This window comes from Dermacentor albipictus, chromosome 6 (assembly GCF_038994185.2).
Source record: "Dermacentor albipictus isolate Rhodes 1998 colony chromosome 6, USDA_Dalb.pri_finalv2, whole genome shotgun sequence".
NCBI lineage: Eukaryota > Metazoa > Arthropoda > Arachnida > Ixodida > Ixodidae > Dermacentor > Dermacentor albipictus.
In genome coordinates, this window is record NC_091826.1 from 121,844,648 (window position 1) to 121,868,303 (window position 23,656).

The 23,656-nt window shown below is 45.1% G+C and overlaps 2 protein-coding genes across 3 annotated transcripts in view; one reads left to right on the forward strand and one right to left on the reverse strand.

Annotated features, from left to right (window-relative positions):
- The window catches only part of LOC135913798 (salivary peroxidase/catechol oxidase-like), a 223,110-nt gene that overhangs the window by 168,959 nt on the left and 30,495 nt on the right, over positions 1-23,656 (reverse strand). The gene's annotated exons all lie outside the window — the stretch shown is intronic.
- LOC135913799 (uncharacterized) overlaps positions 1-23,656 on the forward strand; it is an 80,350-nt gene that overhangs the window by 29,529 nt on the left and 27,165 nt on the right. For both annotated transcript variants that reach the window (XM_065446490.1, XM_065446491.1), the window contains exon 3: positions 4,791-4,902. In XM_065446490.1, coding sequence (XP_065302562.1) covers positions 4,791-4,902 — 112 coding nt within the window. The remainder of the gene's footprint in view (positions 1-4,790; positions 4,903-23,656) is intronic.

Consider the following 23,656-nt stretch of genomic DNA (forward strand, 5'->3'; position numbering starts at 1 on the left):
GCCGTCGTGTTTGAGGCTCGTAGTAGTGGCACCATGATTCGTCCCCCGTCACAATTGCAGACAAGAAGTCGTCACCCTCATTGTGATTCCGGATCAGATGAGTCAAGTCAGCGCCGAACCTTTCCGTCGTCTGGCGGTGGTTCAGAATCTTATGCATCCATTCCGCACACAAAAGCCGATAACCGAAATGCCATGAATTATGCTGCGACCCGAACCCTGACTGATGTTCACACAGCCTGCCAGTTCATCGATCCTTCGTTCTTGTCTAATCAGCTAATCAACCTGTACAATTGTCTTTGGGGTGATTGCATGGTGGCTTTGGCCTGATCTGGGATCGTCTTTACAACTTTCACGTCCTGCTTTGACCCGTTTGCTCCAACGCTTCACAGTGGCCAATAAAATGCAATGTTCACCGTACATGGCAGCCATACGGCGACTAATTTCTTTTTTTGGAAACACTTTCAGCTGTCAGAAACATCCCGACACCACGCCCTTCAACTTTGTGAGTGTCCATTATATCACGCAACCATGTTCAACCCAGTGTATGAGATCATTAACGAACATTTATCCTCACACCTGCGTGTCCCTTTTCTAAATGAGAGATGTCTGCGTGCTACGCGCATGCCTCGCACATAATGAACAGAACCATTATTGCGCGAAGTGGATTGGCTCACTTTCATTTGACTCGCCCTCGCACATTGGAAATGTGAAGATACAATGGAATATACAAATGCGAGGATACAGTTTCATAAAGGGCAAAAAAATGTCACTGGAAAGAAAGTTCCCTGCACGTAACCACTAAACCTCGCAACAAGATATTTTAATATACGGATAAGTGTTCAATAAATCAACTTGCCTAAGAAAACTCATAATAAATAACGCATCAAACGATGCAAATAAACATGTTGCGCCACTACAGATTCACGGATCACAGCACTCCCTCCCTCCGCTCCCCCTGATGTATCGTGCGCGACAGGAGGCGACAAGCCCCCCCCCCCCCCCCCCGCTTTTCTGCCTTGCGCACACAAGACTGAGCCACCATCGTCGGCTCACCCATGCCCCCCTCCCCCACTTCCCCATAACGCTTTCACTGGCACATACGGCATGCGGCGTGCGGTCATGATGTTATCTCATAGGACCTTATACGGAACATGATGGCGACGGCGATTGCGGGAATGCGCCTGGAGTGTCCATATAATTGCTACCAGAATAATTTAATAAGAGTATCCGGCAACTGAAGCGTCACGTAGCCCATTACTTTCCGCAAAAGTAGGAGTAACAAATTCGAACTTTCACCATGCGACAATTGGCGGCACCGCAACAATGTCTTCTTTCTTTTGTGGGGCGGGGGCAAGGAAAAAAAAAGCGTAGAGGAAATTATGCCGGTCACAATTGAATGCCTACTTTGGGCACCTAATGTGGCTGCCGAAGGAATATCAAAAAAAAAAAACATGAGACGTTTGGTTCACAGAGAACCATGCGCATACTGCTCGATATCCTAAATCAACGAGACAAGACTTTCCGGAGAGTTTGCGCCCAAGCGAAGGCGTTGCAACCCGTCGAGTCCCCGCAGTGATGGCGGCGAGCGACCATTGTGGCTTTTACCCGTCTGCTAGCCCGAAATTCGACGGCCTCCGCGAGATGCCGCGACGAGCCCGCTCTCCGTCAAAACGCACCTTGAAACTTCGTGGTCGGATGGGGCTCCGTGCGTCACGTGACTCCCAGTGCATGGGCGTTGGCGCGAAATCCGGTCCGAGTTCGCAATGTTCGCGCTTAAATCTGTTTTCGAGCGTGAAAACGACATTCTAGACAAAATCCAGCACGATTTCCGGTGCCGGGGGTTGCTTTAGTCCGCGATGGATGGCAGCACGAAAATTTTTTTTGGGGGGGGGATGAAGCTTCCGAAGCCCCCCCTCCTATCGATGCCCCTGGCTGCAACATAATAGTGATATAAACCGTATGCGTGATTTTTTCCTGCGAATACATGCAGGACACAGTGGCTATCAGAGAAAGCAAGCGGAGGTTGCCACTGTTTTCCTTACACTACGTATATTGCACTGTGCGCTGGCTTAGAGTAAATGTCATCGCAACAAAAGAAAAACGATAATTTGAATTGAGCGTAAGGTCTGACGGCAGCACAATTCCTATCAGCGATATGTTTACAAGTTTCTGCCAGTCGGCACATATCGGAGTTTGATTATTGGTGTCGCAAGTGGCGTCAATATAAATGACGCAGCGTCTGCAGAGCAAAATATCGTAGTTGTAGTGTACAACTCCCAGTAGCCCACGTTTTAATTTTGACCGGCGCGCAAACAGACCAAATTATCCTACACGCGGACCCAGCCAATATGACTTACTGCGGTAATAAAAGTTGCTAAGATGAAGTTTTAGGTGGGGGCCAAGTCCGATTTCGCCATTCAGATACACGTGAGAGGCAGACATTTTTCTATGAGGCAGTCGTTGGATCAATGTGAATTAAATTTGCTGCATTTGAGGGAAAAGGTAAATCTATAACTCTTTAGGCAGCAGAATATTCATTTAGATCATGCAATGTTACCAAACTTTTCGAAAACAGGTATTTTGCACAAAGCTTGAAGCAGGAAGTTTGGAAATTGTTAACTGTGTCACGAAAAAAGAAAGATATTACACTTCTGGAAACTGTATCTAATAGAACGTCAAAACGAAAAAAATATTAAAATTGATATATACAGGGTGAGCCCTTTTAAGTTTCCCGGACTTCGTAAAGATCGCCTGTTAATTCTTTTCCTTAAAGCATAATTCGACGAGACGGACATTACTAGCACGAGGTATCGTGACATATTCAACTAATTAACAAAAATCAATTATTAACTTCTTCATTAGTTACTTTACGGTGCATATTGCAATTTACAAACTGTATCCGGTGATAGTTCAGCACAATGCGTGGAGCATTGAGCTACAGTTGAGCGTAGTGCCTTGTCCTGTCGTCTTTCTTGTGTCTGTTGTTTTGCGCTAAACAAAGCATTCATGTATCCAGTGAGTTTGAAAGACGTATCCGCTTGAATTGAATATTGAGAATGATACCAGTTTCGAGATGTTGTTTTCCAAAGTATCGAATGCACTATATGGGTATTCAAGTTGCTTTCTTGCTTCAATGCATAAGGAACGTTTTGTTTTAAAAAAATTACTCGGTCATGCCGGCGCTAGGAAAGTGGATGTCCAGCGAAGCTGTCGCAAAACCATCATTAGAAATGCTGGGGGGGTATGCGATGCTTCATTTATGGTTAGGTTGCTTGCTTTGAGCTTGTTCTTTATTTAAACGTATGCTGCTCTGCTTGTTTGTTCTATGGGTGATTTCAATAAATGTATGCACTGTTCCCTTCCCTTTGCTGAGCGCTTGTAGCCTCCGCCTCACGGGGCTATGAGCCTTGACATTTTTGCTTACTTAGGGGGGTATGAGCCATTGCTCATGATGACAATTTCTGCTCACGGGTGGACACGGAAAATGCCAACTACCGAGAGGCTAGCAGCTTTGCTGTAAAAAAAGGAAAATGACGAACAGTGCATGTTTATGGTGTGTTTAATGGTGCATGTCTCTAAACTTGTCATTCTGGAAATTCATTCCAACTGTATACGTCTTGTATGCTCACCGGATACAATTCGTGAATTGCAATATGTGCCGTAAAGTAAATAAATTAAAGGCTAACTAGTAAACTTTTCTTAATTTGGATAAGTGTTTCTATTTCTCGTGCAAGTAATGTCCGCCTCTCTGAATAATCTAGCTCAAGGCCTACAATTGGGTTATCCTGCAAGAGGCGACTTTTAGAAATTCCGTCAAACTTAAAAAGGATCACCCCATAGATTGATGGCTTACGCGCAATCAATGAAATGTTTGCAAATACGTTTCAAAATGCCGCTCACGAATAAATTTATTGGGATATGCCAAAGCTTTGTACAATTCATCAGTTTTGCCTGCTGTAAATATGCTGCAAACATAATATTAGAGGTGTAACCGCACGAATGCGCTCGTGCCACTGCTCGCGTCACCTTCTAGTTGCACAGCTGGCTCCGATGCCGCTCACCATGCCGGCGTTCCCATACTGCCCCTCCCTCTGCGAAGACGCTGACAGCATTGGTCCACTGCGAGTCGGGGCGGTGATTTCCGTCCAAAATCCTTTCCCTCAGCATATCGCGAAATTAAGAAACTATACAGCTGCGCTCAAATTTCGCATTACGAAGTATCGTAATAACTGGACATTTCTTTTTCATTTGAATGCAACAACCGCATCAACTTTTGTGAAGTGGTTGCTGGAGAAAACGATTTCTCCGTTTCAATGTATTCAGAATTAAGCTCCCGAGGTAACGCTTCCTTTTAAAATCAACTTACTTCCACCACTCTGAATATGATCAACGTGGTAACCAGTTTTTGACCATAACTGTGGAAAACTGCCGCATAACTTAAAATTTCGCATTAGGAAAAATTAGAACTTGCTCGCTTTCATTTCTGGCCTTTTAAAATTTAGCCGCGCAAGGAACTGCGTAAATAAATGTAGTGTTAATAATATGTTGATCAGCATACTACCTATTCAATTAATAATTCGTTTCCGGGGCTATCCACAGCTGAAATATCGCTCAAGCGTATTGAAATATGCGAAAAACTCGACTACCGGTTTCGTGCTAGGCTCAATGTTGATTCATAAAACTTAGCGTATGAAAGCGTTACGTTGGAATTTGTCGGTTTAATCTACGAGCATCAAACGAAGCAGATATAGGAAGAATCGCTGCTGAATTTTTTGCTCCATCAATTTCAGGAATCGGCGATCAGATGAGCAGACCTCGCTGTATAGCGTCCACTGTACTCGGGGAAGCGTCGAGTGTCAAGGAATTAGGCCATAGACAAATAACGCCATCTGTCGGAAACAGGTAAGAGCCAGTCGCGTAACTCCCATGGGGAACGCGTTTTTAAATATGGCTGGAGCGCTGGCACGGAGTTAACATAACAAACTCTTAGAGCTCGGTGCTTATTCGTGCACATAAGTTACTCCACCACCATTATACTGGCAATTCTACAATTGAGTGCAATGTCTGGCTTTATTCCGAGGCAAACGATGCCAGTGAACACGAGGTCGTCGAGAAGCCAGGAAGCCAAGATGATCACAAGGCGCAGTGGATGTCAATTTCTTGGTCGCTCAGAGTAAATTCCGATTGACAAGCGCTCAACCAGAGATACACATCAGCACAAGCATAAACAAAAACAAGTCTACTGCAGATCCAGATAGGAAGCACGCATCCTTCTTGTGGCATTTATGGCATTTATGGCATCGTCGAATGCCATGAAATGATAATTCCTCAAATCCAACAACGTCTTTCGAGAAGCGTTAGGAAGAGTCCACTTTCTTTTCAGATTTTATTAATGCGACGAAGAAGAAAATTAAAGAAAGCGTTTCTTTCCGCAGACAAGATATTTATGGGTTTACAGAGATTAATGTCAGGGCTGTATGTGATAAAGCAGGTGATAAAATGCGTACTACGGCAAGCTTAACAAACCGATAGACAATTTTAATGAACCCGAAAAGCATTGCAAAGCCATTGCATGAAAAGCACTACATCAAGGAATACCTGCGTCACTTAGCATCGATACAATCTCGACCGGGTGAGGTGATCCTTCCCCGCAAGAATCGAGAAACGACGACGAAGGCAGGCATCGCGATGATGAAAAAAAAAGTTGAAAATAATGTATTCACTTCATTGGTACATGGTTGTGACTGCATCCGAGTCTCGAGCGGTTTTCCTAACACGGGGGCCAGGACGGCCTTATGTAACCCTTCGCTGTCTTCTGGTCGTCTATGTCTCCTTGGAAAACCTGGGGAACTTGTGGAAGTGTCGGTGCCTTTGTCAGGTTGTGATGTCGACGAGCCTTCTCCCCTTCCATAATAATAATAATATGTGGGGTTTTACGTGGCAAAACCACTTTCTGATTATGAGAGAGAGAATAAACATTTATTTCGCAAAGCGAGTAGAAAATTTCCTCGATGAGTGGGGTTTTGTACAGGGACGCGGCCCGCTACCCAGAGAGGCGGGCCATGTGTTTAGATGTAACTGACAATACAGACGCGCTTAGGGTGTGTGCCACAGTTCTAACAACGCACAGCTGCTCAGCAGAGGAAGGGCCAATAGCCCTGGCCATTGTCCATGCCTCGACCCTCTCCGCCCAAGACACCCCCATGACCACAGTGACAGACTCGCAGGCTGCCTGCCGGGCCTTCGCGCAAGGACTCGTGACTGCACACACACATCGAATTCTCTGCTCTGTCCCCCCTCCCACGTTACACAGGGTGCGTATCGTCTGGACTCCTGGACATGCCTCTCTCCATCGTAATGAACGCGTTAATGCGGTAGCCCGAGGTCTGACAGGCCGGGCACCATCGGAAGAGCTGTCCAACCCAGACGACGCACCACCAGAGCCCATACAGTACACTGAGACGCTCGAGTACTACCGACAAAGTCGCCATAACTATCCCCCTCCTCATCCTTCGCTTAATAGAGCAGATGCCGCTGTCTGGTGGCAACTGCAGACCAATTCATTTCCTTGTCTCCACATGCTACATATCTTTCATCCCACCCTGTACCCTTCCTATTGTCCCCACTGTGGGGCCAAACCCACGGTGTATCACTCCATATGGGAATGCCCTAACCCTTCAGGTGTTCCTCCTATACCCAACCCTACCCTTTCCTCTTGGGAGTCTGCGCTGCTCAGCACAAGCCAGCAGGAACAGCAACGGCTGATCCAGCGGGCTCGCGAAGTCGCGCATGGCAGTGGAGCCCTCTGATTATGAGGCACGCCGTAGTGGGGGACTCCGGAAATTTTGACCACCTGGGGTTCTTTACCGTGCACCTAAATCTAAGTACACGGGTGTTTTCGCATTTCGCCCCCATCGAAATGCGGCCGCCGTGGCCGGGATTCGATCCCGCGACCTCGTGCTCAGCAGCCTAACACCATAGCCACTGAGCTTCTCCCCTTCCGTGTCTTCTTCTTTGGTTCCTCCCTTTGTGCCTGCTCAGGACGTAAAGGGGTGACGCTCTTTCGGGATAAAGGGCTATTATCTCGACATGGGATTGCCCACTTGAATTTTTCCCACACTTGAGAGGTCTATCATAACAGCATCTAACGCTGGGCATGTGATTGCATTTAAAAATTAAATTATGGGGTTTTACGTGCCAAAACCACTTTCTGATTATGAGGCACGCCGTAGTAGAGGATTCCGGAAATTTCGATCACCTGGGGTTCTTTAACGTGCACCTAAATCTAAGTACACGGGTGTTTTCGCATTTCGCCCCCATCGAAATGCGGCCGCCGTGGCCGGAATTCGATTCCGTGACCTTGTGCTCAGCAGCCTAACACCATAGCCACTGAGCAACCACGGCGGGTCATGTGATTGCATTTCAGTGGCTTATAGGACACTGCAGTATTACAGGCAAGAACAAAACGGATGGGGCAGCCCGCAAGGGCTACGATATATATATATATGCTTTTCAATAAAAGTGAAGGTTAAATTTTCGGAAGGCGCTATGTGCCCACAGAACAAAACAGAAGCTCGCCTTGATCTTGAAGCAACTGCAATTTTTTGTACAACATCGACCAAGAACTCCATTAAAGGCAACCAGAATGTGCACTGCGGTATGTAGAAATCCTCTGTCCCTGGCTTCGACAAAACATTTCGTACACAAATAGTCTTCTTTTTCACAATGGTCAGAAAGCAAACCGAAATTGTGGCAACAGTGCCGCCATCGAGTTTCTAGAGCAAATCTGGCTTGACAGTGCCCAGCTTGCGGAGGCAAGCGACGATTTCAGATCAACATATAAAAGTTCCATCAAAGCTTCTTGACTCTGAAACCCTGGCACTGGCCTTGATCATCGAAACAGCGCAATATTAGGGGCTTTTTTTAAATCAGAAAGTTTGCTTGCTGAACTGCGATCCAGCCGCTAAACCTCACCAAGAATTTATGTTTAATGCTTCTTTGTCTATTTCAGCCGTGGTCAATCTATCTATCTATCTATCTATCTATCTATCTATCTATCTATCTATCTATCTATCTATCTATCTATCTATCTATCTATCTATCTATCTATCTATCTATCTATCTATCTATCTATCTATCTATCTATCTATCTATATATCTATCTATCTATCTATCTATCTATCTATCTATCTATCTATCTATCTATCTATCTATCTATCTATCTATCTATCTATCTATCTATCTATCTATCTATCTATCTATCTATCTATCTATCTATCTATCTATCTATCTATCTATCTATCTATCTATCTATCTATCTATCTATCTATCTATCTATCTATCTATCTATCTATCTATCTATCTATCTATCTATCTATCTATCTATCTATCTATACACCGACCTAGTGGTCTTTGTCTGTCTGCTTGGGCCACTAGGTATGTGCTCCTGGTCGTGATGCCGTCGTGGTCGTTGCATTGCCGATACTCCAGCTGTGTCGTCCGACACTCATGCTATCGTCATCACGCCGTCTTTGTCGTAAAGTCGTCATGAATTCGTTGTTACACCACTGCAGTGATGCCGTCGTCCTCATTCAATCGTCTTCATTCCAGCTTCGTGATATGACTCTCGTTTTGCTCTCGTTGTCGCGCCTTATACTCCGACCCAGTGGCCCAAGTTGTCCAATAGCCTGAATCACTAGGCTTGCTTTCGGGCTTGTGATGCCGTCACGTTCATTGCATCGTCGTCATTAGAGCTTTGTCACCTGAATCTCATCATGCCATCGTCACACGGTCATCGTCACACTGTCGCTCTATCATTGTCACCATTTCAGTAACGTTATGCCATTATCGATGACGTCGTCATTACACCGCCTTCGTTGTTCTGTGGACGTCAATCGTTCCATTGTATTGGAATCACATACTATCATGTTCCTATGGGTGGGCAGCACAACCCGAACAAAGAACGAGAGGAAGTACAGAATACGAGCGCTGACTAACAACGGGTTTATTATTTCAAGCAAGGGACTATAGTATACAGAAAATGTAAACACGTGTAAAGTGACGTTTACAAGGGTGTTAGCCTATCTTGCCATTCGTAAAATCAGTTTCTTTATCCTACAGAGTAATAGAAGCCTGTCTCACGCATGCGCCTGAGTTCGCATGCATGAAGTAGGCCCCTACAATCTCGCGGTTAATTTGATTCGTATTTTTCTACAGTATTTCCGTTTGTTCAAACACGGGTTTGCATGAGCAACCTCTACAATGCGCGGCCAGATTAGAGCCTGTTTAATTCCTGATCGCACCTTGGTGCTCCCTAAGGCTGATGTTAAGGCAGCGTCCCGTCTGCCCAAAGTACATTTTGCCGCACGAAAATGGAATGACGTCGACCACTCCCACCGAGCATGCCACAAGCTGCCCCGAGTGTTTGACGTGGCATGTAGCTTTGGACGCCTGTTTAGGTCTATTGACAAGATCGCAAGTCTTGTTTAAGGAGTTCTTTGCTGAAAAGGCTACTTGAACACCATATTTCATGGCTGTCTTTTTTAACCCATGCCCCATCTGATGCACATAAGGGATGACTGCGTACTTCTGAACTTTTTCGATCTGTTTGGGGTGCTTCCCCTTTTTTTCATCACTAGCCCTTCACATAATGACACGATAATATATTTAGGAAAACCGGCCTTCTTTAGACCATTGAGTTGTTGCGAAAATTGCTGAGGTTGTGGCGAGGTTGTGGCGAAAAATTGGCGAGGTGGTGGCATGATCAAGTGCGGAAACCAAACACCCAATAAGATAGCCCAATAAGATAGCCGCTGTTAGAGCAGTGTCTAAGCATGTCGAAAAAGATGAAAAATTCAGGTGCATTTCTGGGTGCGTTGACGTGTCGGTCAGACATCAAGCAAACCATAATGACAGAGTGCGAAAGGTTCAACCCCTTGTGTAATTTTTAAGAGAAAACGAAGCGAAAGTATTCACCGCTGATAAAGAAGGGTACTTAGTCCTCCTAACGGAAGGGCAGTTTTCTGAGAAAGCCTCAGGCGCTTTAACAAAAAACTTCAAGAAGGTACACGTTCAACCTAAGAAAGTCAAAGATCAAGCAACGAAATATTTGGTGGAATTGAACCTTGAGCGTCTATCTGGGGCAGTGAAAAAAAGTCAGGGGTTGAACCTTGAGGTTTTCTTTATGATAAAAACGCATAAACCCGGCCAACCTTTACGCACAATTGTGTCTGAGAGAAACACATGGAAACACGTAGTTTCTGGTTATCTTCAGAAGAACTTAACAGGGCTCCAGGTAAAAATGGCAAAGTAGAAAACTCGGAAGATATCATTAGGTTTTAAGAAGAAGGGGTGTATCCAGCATGCACAGCGCTCAGCAACGACGTCACTGATTTATACAATTCCCTTCCTAGAAATCCGCTGATCAAAACAATCAAAGATTGCATTATGGAAAACGACGAGTTAAAGTTTAGGAATGATAGTGGCTTCCCGGTTCAGTCTTTTTTCTAACTCTTGGTTTTCTATTTAAATTCCAGATTTGTTATCTGGGATAATGAAATTATGATTCAGAAGCAGTGGGTCTGCATTGGCTCTCAGGTCGCCTCAATGGTTAGCAAGAGCTTTCTCGAGCAAGAGCTTTCTCCTGCCAAGAGTGTCTTGGCAGGAACATTGATCGAGTGCTTCGGGTTTGTTGACGACTACCTGGCAGTTACCCGCTCTGAAAACAGTTCCAAAGATATAGGAGATATTCTCGCAGCCATTGATAAAGAAGGAATGGGTCTCAGATTTACCCATGAACTGCCCAATAAAATTGAAATTCATTTTGTGGATTTGCAGTTAAGATTAACAGCGCAAAATATTTGTTGGCGATATAATCCCAGGACAAGCAAACCAATTCTAACCTACCCCTCGGCACACTCAAACCTTGTGAAAAGAGGAAGTCCTATGACGTGTTTTGGTTCCGCACTTAGAGAAAGCCATGCCACCACCTCGCCAATCTGAGCTTTTTGCAAAAACTCAATCGTCTAGAGAAGGCCCGTTTTCCTAAATCTGTTATCGTGTCAATATGTGAAAGGCTAGTAAAGCAAAAAAGGGGAAGCACCCCAAACACAGATCGAAAAAGTTCAAAAGTACGCAGTCATCATAAGGTGCAGCGGTGGATAAGGTGCAGCGGTGGCGTAGAGGTAGAACACCCGCCTCGCGTGCAAGAGGTCCGTGGTTCGAATCCCGGTGCCGGCAATTTTCCACCGGAATAAAAAAAAATCCGCGTGTTGATAAAATTGCAGAAGCAGGCCTGGAGTGTGGCCTGATCCCGGTGACCAGAACCGGTAACGCACTCCCTCACCAGAGCAGGATTGGCCACCCTGGTGCAGTACTTGGCCACAACCTCCTATATGAACAACACAATCAAACCCCGGCCCTCAGTCCCCAGCAGCTGTGAAGCAACTGACCACGGCGGCGGTCAGACCTGCGACGCAGCAGAGGGTGCTAAGAATCACTGGCTCCGGACAGGCCGCCATTGGAATATGAACCTGGCAACGTTTAACGCTAGAACGTTATCTAGTGAGGCGAGTCTAGCAGTGCTATTGGAGCAATTAGAGGGCAGTAAATGGGATATAATAGGGCTCAGTGAAGTTAGGAGGCCAAAAGAAGCATATACAGTGCTAAAAAGCGGGCACGTCCTGTGCTACCGGGGCTTAGCGGAGAGAAGAGAACTAGGCGTCGGATTCCTGATTAATAAGAATATAGCTGGTAACATACAGGAATTCTATAGCATTAACGAGAGGGTGGCAGGTGTTGTTGTGAAACTTAATAAGAGATACAAAAGGAAGATTGTACAGGTCTACGCCCCTACATCCAGTCATGATGACCCGGAAGTCGAAAGCTTCTATGAAGACGTGGAATCGGCGATGGGTAGAGTGAAAACTAATTACACTATACTAATGAGCGACTTTAATGCCAAGGTAGGCAAGAAGCAGGCTGGAGACAAGGCAGTAGGGGAATACGGCATAGGCACTAGGAATATCAGGGGAGAGTTATTAGTAGAGTTTGCAGAACAGAACAATATGAGGATAATGAATACCTTCTTCCGCAAGCGGGATAGCCGAAAGTGGACGTGGAGGAGCCCGAACGGCGAGAGTAGAAATGAAATAGACTTCATACTCTGCGCTAACCCTGGCATCATACAAGATGTGGACGTGCTCGGCAAGGTGCGCTGCAGTGACCACAGGATGGTAAGAACTCGAATTAGCCTAGACCTGAGAAGGGAACGGAAGAAACTGGTACATAAGAAGCCGATCAGTGAGTTGGCGGTAAGAGGGAAAATAGAGGAATTCCAGATCAAGCTACAAAACAGGTATTCGGCTTTAACTCAGGAAGAGGCCCTTAGTGTTGAAGCAATGAATGACAATCTTGTGGGCATCATTAAGGAGTGTGCAATGGAAGTCGGTGGTAACTCCGTTAGGCAGGATACCAGTAAACTATCGCAGGAGACGAAAGATCTGATCAAGAAACGCCAATGGATGAAAGCCTCTAACCCTACAGCTAGAATAGAACTGGCATAACTTTCGAAGTTAATCAACAAGCGTAAGACAGCTGACATAAGGAAGTATAATATGGATAGAATTGAACATGCTCTCAAGAACGGAGGAAGCCTAAAAACAGTGAAGAAGAAACTAGGAATTGTCAAGAATCAGATGTATGCGTTAAGAGACAAAGCCGGCAATATCATTACTAATATGAATGAGATAGTTCAAGTGGCTGAGGAGTTCTAGAGAGATTTATACAGCACCAGTGGGACCCACGACGATAATGGAAGAGAAAATAGTCTAGAGGAATTCGAAATCCCACAGGTAACGACGGAAGAAGTAAAGAAAGCCTTGGCAGATATGCAAAGAGGGAAGGCAGCTGGGGAGGATCAGGTAACAGCAGATTTGTTGAAGGATGGTGGGCAGCTTGTTCTAAAGAAACTGGCCACCCTGTATACGCAATGCCTCATGACATCGAGCGTACCGGAATCTTGGAAAAACGCTAACATAATCCTAATCCATAAGAAAGGGGACGCCAAAGACTTGAAAAATTATAGACCGATCAGCTTACTGTCCGTTGCCTACAAACTATTTACTAAGGTAATCGCAAATAGAATCAGGAACACCTTAGACTTCTGTCAAGCAAAGGACCAAGCAGGATTCCGTAAGGGTTACTCAACAATAGATCATATTCACACTATCAATCAGGTGATAGAGAAATGTGCGGAATATAACCAACCCCTATATATAGCTTTCATTGATTACGAGAAAGCGTTTGATTCTGTCGAAACCTTTGCAGTCATGGAGGCATTACAGAACCAGGGTGTAGATTAGCCGTATGTAAAAATACTGAAAGATATCTATAGCGGCTCCACAGCCACCATAGTCCTCCATAAGGAAAGCAACAAAATCCCAATAAAGAAAGGCGTCAGGCAGGGAGATACGATCTCTCCAATGCTATTCACAGCGTGTTTACAGGAGGTATTCAGAGACCTGGATTGGGAAGAATTGGGGATAAAAGTTAATGGAGAATACCTTAGTAACTTGCGATTCGATGATGATATTGCCTTGCTTAGTAACTCAGGGGACCAATTGCAATGCATGCTCAATGACCTGGAGTGGCAAAGCAGAAGAGTAGGTCTTAAAATTAATCTGCAGAAAACTAAAGTAATGTTTAATAGTCTCGGAAGAGAACAGCAATTTACAATAGGTAGCGAGGCACTGGAAGTGGTAAGGGAATACATCTACTTAGGGCAGGTAGTGACGGCGGATCCGGATCATGAGACGGAAATAATCAGAAGAATAAGAATGGGCTGGGGTGCGTTTGGCAGGCATTCTCAGATCATGAACAGCAGGTTGTCATTATCCCTCAAGAGAAAAGTCTATAATAGCTGTGTCCTACCAGTACTCACCTACGGGGCAGAAAGCTGGAGGCTTACGAAAAGAGTTCTACTCAAATTGAGGACGACGCAACGAGCTATGGAAAGAAGAATGACAGGTGCAACGTTAAGGGATAAGAAAAGAGCAGATTGGGTGAGGGAACAAACGCGAGTTAATGAGATCCTAGTTGAAATCAAGAAAAAGAAATGGACATGGGCAGGACATGTAATGAGGAGGGAAGATAACCGATGGTCATTAAGGGTTACGGACTGGATTCCAAGGGAAGGGAAGCGTAGCAGGGGGCGGAAGAAAGTTAGGTGGGCGGATGAGATTAAGAAGTTTGCAGGGACAGCATGGCCACAACTAGTACATGACCGGGGTTGTTGGAGAAATATGGGAGAGGCCTTTGCCCTGCAGTGGGCGTAACCAGGCTGATGATGATGACGCAGTCATCCCTTATGTACATCAGATGGGGCATGGGTTAAAAAAGACAGCCATGAAATATGGTGTTCAAGTAGTCTTTTCAGCAAAGAACTCCTTAAACAAGATATACAATCTTGTCAATAGACCTAAACAGGCATCCAAAGCTACATGCCGAGTCACACACTCGGGGCAGCTTGTGGCATGCTCGGTGGGAGTGGTCGACGTCATTCCACTTTCGTGCGGCAAAATGTACTTTCGGCAGACGGGACGCTGCCTTAACATCCGCCTTAGGGAGCACCAAGGTGCGATCAGGTATGAAACAGGTTCTAATCTGGCCGCGCATTGTAGAGGTTGCTCATGCGAACCCGTGTTTGAACAAACGGAAATACTGTATAAAAATATGAATCAAATTAACCGCGACATTCTAGAGGCCTACTTCATGGATGTTAACTCAGGCGGATGTGTCAGCCAGACTTCTATTTGTCTGCAGGTAAAGAAACAGATTTTCTCAATGGCAAGATAGGCTAACACTCTTGTAAACGTCACTTTACACGTGTTTAGATTTTTCTGTATATTATAGTCCCTTGCTTGAAATAATAAACCCGTCGTTAGTCTTCGCTCATATTGTGTACTTCCTCACATTCTTCGTCCTGCTTGCGTTGCCCACCCATAGGAACATGTTCAATCACCAACTCGCCCTGCTTTCCGCGGTAATTAAGCACATACTATCGTCATTCGGCAGTGCTCACACCTCCCTTGTCATGCCGTATTCGTCAGGAAGTCGCTACCAGGCATCCACTGTCAGACCGTCGTACGTAATGCCGTGCGGGGTCGTGCCTTTGTCGTCACTGCAGCTTCGCCAATCGACTCTCGTCACGCCACGGCCGTCGTACAGCTGTCGCGCTGCAGTCCTCGTCACGCCAGTGTCGTCATACACTCGTCATCATCCAGTTGTATATCTTCATGCCGCTGTCATGCCATCGTCGACAGTGCATCACCGTGATGCATTAGTTGTCATATCGTCGTCGGGATGCCGTCGCGATCGTGTCGCGATTGTTTTATCGTCATCACTGTAACTTCGATGTCCGACTCTTGTCATGTGGTAGTCATCATACCACCTTCGTCGATCTGTTGACGCCATTTCTAATTCGTCATTCTTTCATAATCATGCTGTCGTCATTCAGTCGTGATTATGCCGACATTGCCATGCTATCGTCATCATTAATTGCCATCAGACAGAGGCTATCATGCATCCGCCGCCATATCACCGTCGTAATGCTGTCTTAGTCGGACCACCGTCGTGATTCCTGATTCATATGGCTATCGTTATGCCGTCGTTGTCATCTCATCGTCCTTATGTCGTCGTCGCCATGTTGTCGTCGTTATATCAGAGTGGTAAGTTATTAATCGACATCACATTACCGTCATTCCATCGTTGTTATACGCCTTCATCGTTCCATCGATATCATTCTTTATTGACCCCTCCATCGTCACAGCGTCGGCGTCATACAGACGTCGTCACGTCTCCATGTTCATGGGTGACCTTGGCTAGCGAGTGCCATAGCAAAGTTTGATGATATTCAGTGCTTGCTATTGGAGTTTATGGCATATAATGCATATACGTATAAAGCCCAAGCTGGAATATGCGTCGGTACTATGGGATCCCGGCGCAATAAAGGACACTGAAAAACTAAAACGCACTAAAAGAAAAGCGTAAGGTTTATATAGGTAAATACATAATACAAGATTCCCCTTCCTTGCTCATGCAAGAACGCCAGATTCCAGCGTTACAAATACGCCGGAAAATGAGTCGACTTCTCTTCCTTCATAAAGATGTTTTTTAGGAAAAATCCTCTTTAAACATCCCGAATTGCATTCACCAAGCTAACACCACGCTAACAAGGCATACAACACAACACATATTGGCTCCAATTTTAGCAAAAACAAACTCTTTTGATTACAGTTTCTTCCCTAAAACAGGGAAAGAATTAAACAAATTACCGCTAACCGCTTTAGAATCAAAAGACTTCGCCCCTGAATTGGAAAGTATTTTTTTTCGTAAGCAAATGTGCCTTAGGTGCAATGAGTTCTCGATTTGTGAACTTCTTTTGCGATAAAAGATTAGAGTTCAAATGGTGGTCTCGATCTTCGTCCCAATTTTGTTTTTGCTTACCTAGCTATTTGTAAGCCTATTTGTACTTTCGCACTTTTTGCTTTTGTGTTCTGGATTTGTGCCCCTTTTTCTTGATAACTTGACTATGGTTGAATCAGACGTAGATCATTGTTATTGTTGTATAGCCTCTTCACTTTTCGAACTTATTGTTATAACGCCCTTGCTGCTTTGACCAATGAAGTGGCTGGCAGTATGGTTAAATAAAAAAAAGTAAATAACTAATGCCTGAAGCAACAAAATTCTCATAATTACCGTTACACGTGTTAAGTAAAAGTAATTTCAGAAATATGGCTTGTCGCAACAGTGCTCGACTACTATTTGCGTTACCGCCGAAAGATATCATGAGATGAGTTCTGCCGTAATTTTTTTCATTAGCCGTCAAAATTTGCTTCCATTACCTGCCCCCATCGTCCAGGACACTTACTTCGCCACTGATAGGATCACAATACCTGCGCCTTTTTCCTTTTTGCTTTTTTTCCAGTCTAGCCACTTTTTCATAGGGCCTTTCTTTTCCTCCGTTCCATTCCTTGCAGAGTGAGCAAATGTGTGCTGTTAGGGCCTCTACTCGCTCAATCCACCCGTCCACACCGCCCGCGTCCGACCGTGTGCGAATGGCTGTCCGGTCGTCTAGATCACGTCTGGGTGACCATTCAATACTTTTCCATCCACCCGCCCGCTTTTCTCTCATTGACTGGTCCGAGCTGGATAGGGTGACGTCATCATGTCAAGCATGGCGCTTGCTCCAAGCGAAGCGAAGCGGGGACGCGAGGCCTACGCTGCACCCTTGTCAGAAACAGTCTATGTTTCTCGTTCTTGTGATTACGGTTATCCAGCGCCCACGGGGATAGTCATGGAAGGCAGCAAGTCCACGCGCCCTTCCATACCTCGTTAGTGCGTGCGATCGTCGGTAGAAACCGACGAAGCGCAGGAGAGAGAGAGGGAAATAGAAGAGAGGAAAGGCAGGGAGGTTAACCAGACGCACGTCCGGTTTTCTACCCTGCATGGGGTGAAAGGGGCATGTGAATGAAAAGAGAGAAAGAGAGACAGAGAGAGAGAGAGAACACAGATTCGCGCACAGTCGAAGGTTCGCACCGAGTCTACACACGGTTCCCAAGACATGCCGACTTGAGCTATTTCAAGAGCGCTTTCATGGCCTTTATCAGCCATCGACGCATACGGCCACCGTTCAAGGATCTTCGTTACGGAAAATGGTCTAGAGTCAAGCTGGTTTCAGCGCTGTCCGGAGAACTTCGCGCTCGGCGTTGTACTGGGGACAGACAGATATGGATACTGAAAGATATCTATAGCGGCTCCACATCCACCGTAGTCCTCCGTAAGGAAAGCAACAAAATCCCAATAAAGAAATGCGTCAGGCAGGGAAATACGATTTCTCTAAGGCTGTTCACAGCGTGTTTACAGGATGTATTCAGAGACCTGGATTGGGAAGAACTGGGGATAATAGTTCATGGAGAATACCTTAGTAACCTGCGATTCGCTGATGATATTGCCTTGCTTAGTACTAACTCAGGGGACCAATTGCAATGCACGCTCACTGACCTGGAGAGGCAAAGGAGAAGGGTGGGTCTAAAAATTAATCTGCGGAAAACTAAAGTAATGCTTAACAGCCTCGGAAAGGGACAGCAGTTTACGATAGGTAGCGAGGCACTGGAAGTGGTAAGGGAATACATCTACTTAGGACAGGTAGTGACTGCGGATCCGGCTCATGAGAGTGAAATATTCAGAATAAGAATGGGCTGGGGTGCGTTTGGCAGGCACTCTCAGATCATGAACACCAGGTTGCCATTATCCCTCAAGAGAAAAGTGTATAATAGCTGTGTCTTACCAGTACTCACATACGGAGCAGAAACTTGGAGGCTTACGAAAAGGGTTCAACTTAATTTGAGGACGATGCAACGAGCTATGGAAAGAAGAATAATAGGCGTAACGTTAAGGGATAAGAAAAGAGCAGATTGGGTGAGGGAACAAACGCGAGTTAATGACATCTTAGTTGAAATCAACAAAATGAAATGGGCATGGGCAGGACATGTATGGAGGAGGGAAGATAACCGATGGTCATTGTGGGTTACGGACTGGATTCCAAGGGAAGGGAAGCGTAGCAGGGGGCGGCAGAAAGTTAGGTGGGTGGATGAGATTAAAAAGTTTGCAGGGACAACATGGCCACAATTAGTACATGACCGGGGTAGTTAGAGAAGTATGGGAGAGGCCTTTGCCCTGCAAAGGGCGCGATGGTGATGATGATGATGATGATGATGATGGTGATGGAATAGGATGTGTTCAATCGTTTCTGTGGTTCCGCAAGAGGCGCACATGGGCATATCCCCATTCCAATGAGGAAAGAGTAGGCCTTCGTAAATGCCACCCCGAGCCAGAGGCTACACAATACTGTCGCCTCAGAGCGGGAAATTCTTGAAGGCACTTGTAGCTTTGAAGATGGATCCAGCCTATGAAGATGACACTTCGGGAGGTTGGGAGAAGACCAGTATTTGCGCGTCATAGCTTTAGCCACAATATGAGGCTTTCTTGCAGTGTCGGTTCTTGATAAGGGGAGTTGAACTGGTCGGGCACCCAGATGGGCAGACCGGGCGGTTTCGTCGGCGAAGTCGTTACCAGCAAAGCCAATGTCCAGGTAGCCACTGGGATATAATTTCATGCCCTTTAGCAATAGCTTGATTGTGATCTTTTTTTATTTCATATGTGGGCTCCTCATGAGTCCTATGATATATGGCAGAATACAGACTCTGAAGTGCTGCTTCAGAGTCGAAAAAAAATGACCCATTTCTGAGGTGCCTTTTGCAGGAAATATTCACAGCAGCACGCAGGGCATCAAGCTCTGCTGCCGTTGATGCTGTCATGGGGGACAGTTTGAATTTGATTGTGGTTTTCGTAGCCGGAATGACAACGGCACCTGAAGAGCTGGTAGGTGAGACCTAACCGTCAGTATAGATGTACGTGTATTCGGTCCCCGTACGTCTCACTGATTAATAGCAGCGTCATCTGTTTGAGATATATTGTTGGGTGATTGTCCTTCTTTACACCCGAAATACTTAGGGGCACCTGAGACTCTTGGATACACAACAAGGGTAATGAAGGCCATGCTGCTAGTATGTATCCTACTAGAAGGCAATCTGTATTGGTGATCTGTATTGGCTTTTGCAGAATGCAAAGCCGTCCTTTCATTATGTGAAAGACTATACACGTGCCCGTGATGCACGCATTATCGACCACCTAGAAACTTGTCTAACAGATTTTGTTAATACGGATGTTTGCAGTTTGTGGGACCAATTAAAACGCATATGCTTCTACTGCATTGAAAACTTTATACCGTCTAAATGTAAGAAGGTGCATAAACATACACCATGGATGACGAGAAGCATCATTCACCTTAAGCGCAAAGCAAAAAGTTTAAAGAAAAAGCTTGCTGATCCCCAATTTATATCAAACACTCTAAATCATCTTGCACGTGCGGTGCTTACTTCGAAAGACTACTACTTCAATACGTCACTCCCAAGCTTCATAAAAATGATCCAAAGAAGTTTTGGAACTATATCAGCGAAAAAAAGAAACCGGTATCACAGGTTCTTGTCGATGGTTCATTGGTATCTGATCAGACCGTCATTGCTGAACACTTCAATGACTATTTCCATAGTGTATTTTCTGCCAATACTGATTCTCTTCCCACCAGAAACATGGACCATGCTGTAAATGCAAACTTCATTTCTTATCCTGGCGTCCTTGCTATGTTGCTTGACTCTAAGACTAAAGCTTCTTGTGGTCCCGACAATATACCGAACATATTTCTTCGTCGCTTTGCCGAGTCTGTTGCTAAATACTTAGTTATTATTTTTCGTGTCTCTCTGCTATCAGCAGAATTGCCAGATGACTGGAAGTCAGCCCGAGTTGTGCCTATATTCAAGAAAGGCGACCGTCTATTAGTACAAAATTATCGCCCGATCTCCTTAACATCTTCGTGTTGTAAACTTATCGAACACATAATAGCTCACAAATTACAAGAATTCTTAGAAGAAAACTCAGTTTTATCAAATCATCAACATGGATTTCGAAAAGTATTTTCTACCACAACACAGTTGGTTACTATAGTTCACACCTTTGCAGCTTGTCTAGACACGAACAGTCAAATTGATGTAATATTCCTAGATTACAGCAAAGCATTAGATGCAGTCACACACGATAAACTAATTACTAAGCTTCGAATGATTGGCATACCAGAATTATTCATTTCCTGGATTTCAGCCTATCTGTACAAACGCAACCAATACGTTCAGGTGGGAGAGGAAGTCTCTGGCTGCCTTCCGGTAACTTCTGGCGTTCCGCAGGGGAGCGTACTTGGCCCTACTTTTTTTACTATATATTAATGATATTATCAGTGTCGTTAACACTCCAGTTCAGATTCGTCTATTTGCTGATGACTGTGTTTTGATTAGAGATGTTACCTGCATTACTGACCAATATGAGCTCATATAACTCTAACTTAGACAACGTGTTGAAATGGTGTGAGCAATGGGGAATGCTTCTTAATGCATCTGTGTCTATCTCCCCATAACGCGCAAAAAAGTCCCCTTAGACTACACTTACAATTTAGCTGCATCACCTTTACTGAAAGTAACATGCTATAAATATTTAGGCTTAACATTAACGAGTGACTTATCATGGAACTTGCACATAAATAGCATCTGCTCTGCCGCTTTGCGGAAACTATCCCTTCTGCGCCACAAACTCAAGTCTGCTCCGTCTAGTGTTAAACTAATCTCTTACTTTTCCTTAATTAGGCCAAAACTTGAGTATGCCTCCATAGTTTGGGACCCTCACACAAAAATTAACATTAAGAACCTAGAAAGAATTCAAAGAAAAGCAGTACGATTTATTTACAGTAAATTTAAGGCTACTGACTCCCCCACTGCATTACTAACCGATAACGGCATTGAACTACTAGTAATTCGAAGAAAGAAAAGTCGGCTAGAGTGTCTTTCAAACTTAAACAATCATAGGATTGCCTTAGACAGCGCTAAATACGTATGCCCCTTGACAAGCAGACCCACTCGGCACCACTACCCTCATTCTCTAACACCTATTTACGCAAGGACTGACACTTTTCGGTACTCTTTTTTTCCACAAACAATAGATGACTGGAATAAACTAACTGAAGCATACCCCCAGCGCCCGTGAGCTGTACATAATTTGTGTAAATCTTGTTATTTCGTATACTATTATAGTTGTATTGTAATCAAGTTAAAATTTTTCTTAATCGTCTACCTTACGACCAAACAATTTGTGTGAAAACGTGTTACTCACTTGGTTCATCTTATTATTCTGTGTATATCATCCTTTTTGCTCACCCTGCTTGGTCTTCTTGTCCGCAGTATTGTATAATTAATTAATAAAATAAATAAATAAATAAATAAATAAATAAATAAATAAATAAATAAATAAATAAATAACCTCAGAAAATGTTGCACGCGGTCTCTGCGATGGCAAGAACGCCAAGTGATGATCAGGGACGCGGGAAAGATGGCGCAGATGCGTCGTGCGGCAATCCACAGCAACGTATGTTTGGATGGAATGATCTTTGGCGAGCATCACTGTTGAAGCTGTTGATGCACAGCGAGGAAGTCCTAAACACGTGCGCAATGCTTCCCCTGTGCGCTCTCTAATGACCGAATATTTCACTTGCACGTACTGGACAGCACTGGAAGGCTGTAGTGTAAACAGCCTAGGAATAGAGCTTTGTACAACAGAAACATGAGATGCACAGATGTGACCCATGTTTTCCCGCACAGGAATCTCAGTACCTGAGCCATCGCCAACAGTTTTTTCTTCAGCTACGTGCAATGAGGGCTCCAGGAAAGATTTCGATCGATTATTACACCCAAGAATCGATGGGTCTTTCCATAGGTTATAGTGCGTCCATTAATGGAGACTGGGTATGGTGTCATAGGTTTACGTGTGAATGCAATCAATGCACATTTCTCGGCCGATACAGTCAAGCCTTCTGTTTGAAGGTATGCTAATGTCAAAATTGCGGCCCGCTGCAATCGCGCGTGAACCTGAAGGCGAGTTACCGTATGCGTCCAAAGGTAGATGTAATCTGCGTATATCGAGAGGTAGATTGTTTTAGGTGAAAGTTAAGCTAGTCCAATGAGTGCCCCATTAAACAACGTTCGACTCAATACTCCTTCTTGGGGCACGCTGCAGTAGGTTTTATGTTCAGCTGTGGGGCCATCTTCTGTTTGCACAAAAACGACCGGCGAGTTATATAGGCGGATAACCAGCGAAGTATGCCGCCACCAATAAATTCCAATAGTCTCCAGGGAGTTGATGACGGCGTGATGTGCAAGGTTGCCACATGCGCCTTTCAGGACGAGTGAGTGAGTTAGTGAGTGAGTGTATAAACTTTTATTGAGTACAGCAAAACGCGATAAAACGCGCACCCGCATAATCCCACGACGGGACTGACAGATCCAGTCTGCCGGCCCGATCGCGGGCTGGCAGACTAGATGAGTTGCATCAGATGTCAATTGCACTCGTTCTCAGGTCGAGAACGAGTGCAACTGATATGCGCTTACGGCTCTTTTCCTGTTGCACAAACTTTGTCAGGCCAATGATGCTATCAAATGAGGAACGACCACAACGAAAGCCTGCCATGGAAGCTGGGTAGATATTGCAAAGCTCGAGATACCAGTCTAGATGTGCAAGGACCATCCTTTCCATCACCTTTCCGATGCAGCTGGCCAGAGCGATAAAGCGATATGCCGCCAAATCCAACGGAGATTTTCCTGCTTTGGCAAAGGTACCCGCTGACTTACTTGCATTGCCTGCAGCTGAAACTCTATGCCATTAGTTGTTGAAACTGCACAGAAGCGCTGTTCTTGCCTCTTGTCCAAGGTGTCCCATGGCAGCATATGTGACGCCGTCAAGGCCTGTAGAGGATGGTCGTTTCGAAATAGCCAGGGCAGCTTCCAGTTCTTCTATGGTAAAGGACACGTTCATTTCTGGTACCCGAGCCGCATGGAGGTCACTCATATCAATGTTGGTATTGACAGGCTCGGCAGTGACTCTCGAACAGAATTCATCCGCCACACCAAGCTCAGTTTGGCCTAGATGGTGGGCCAGATCT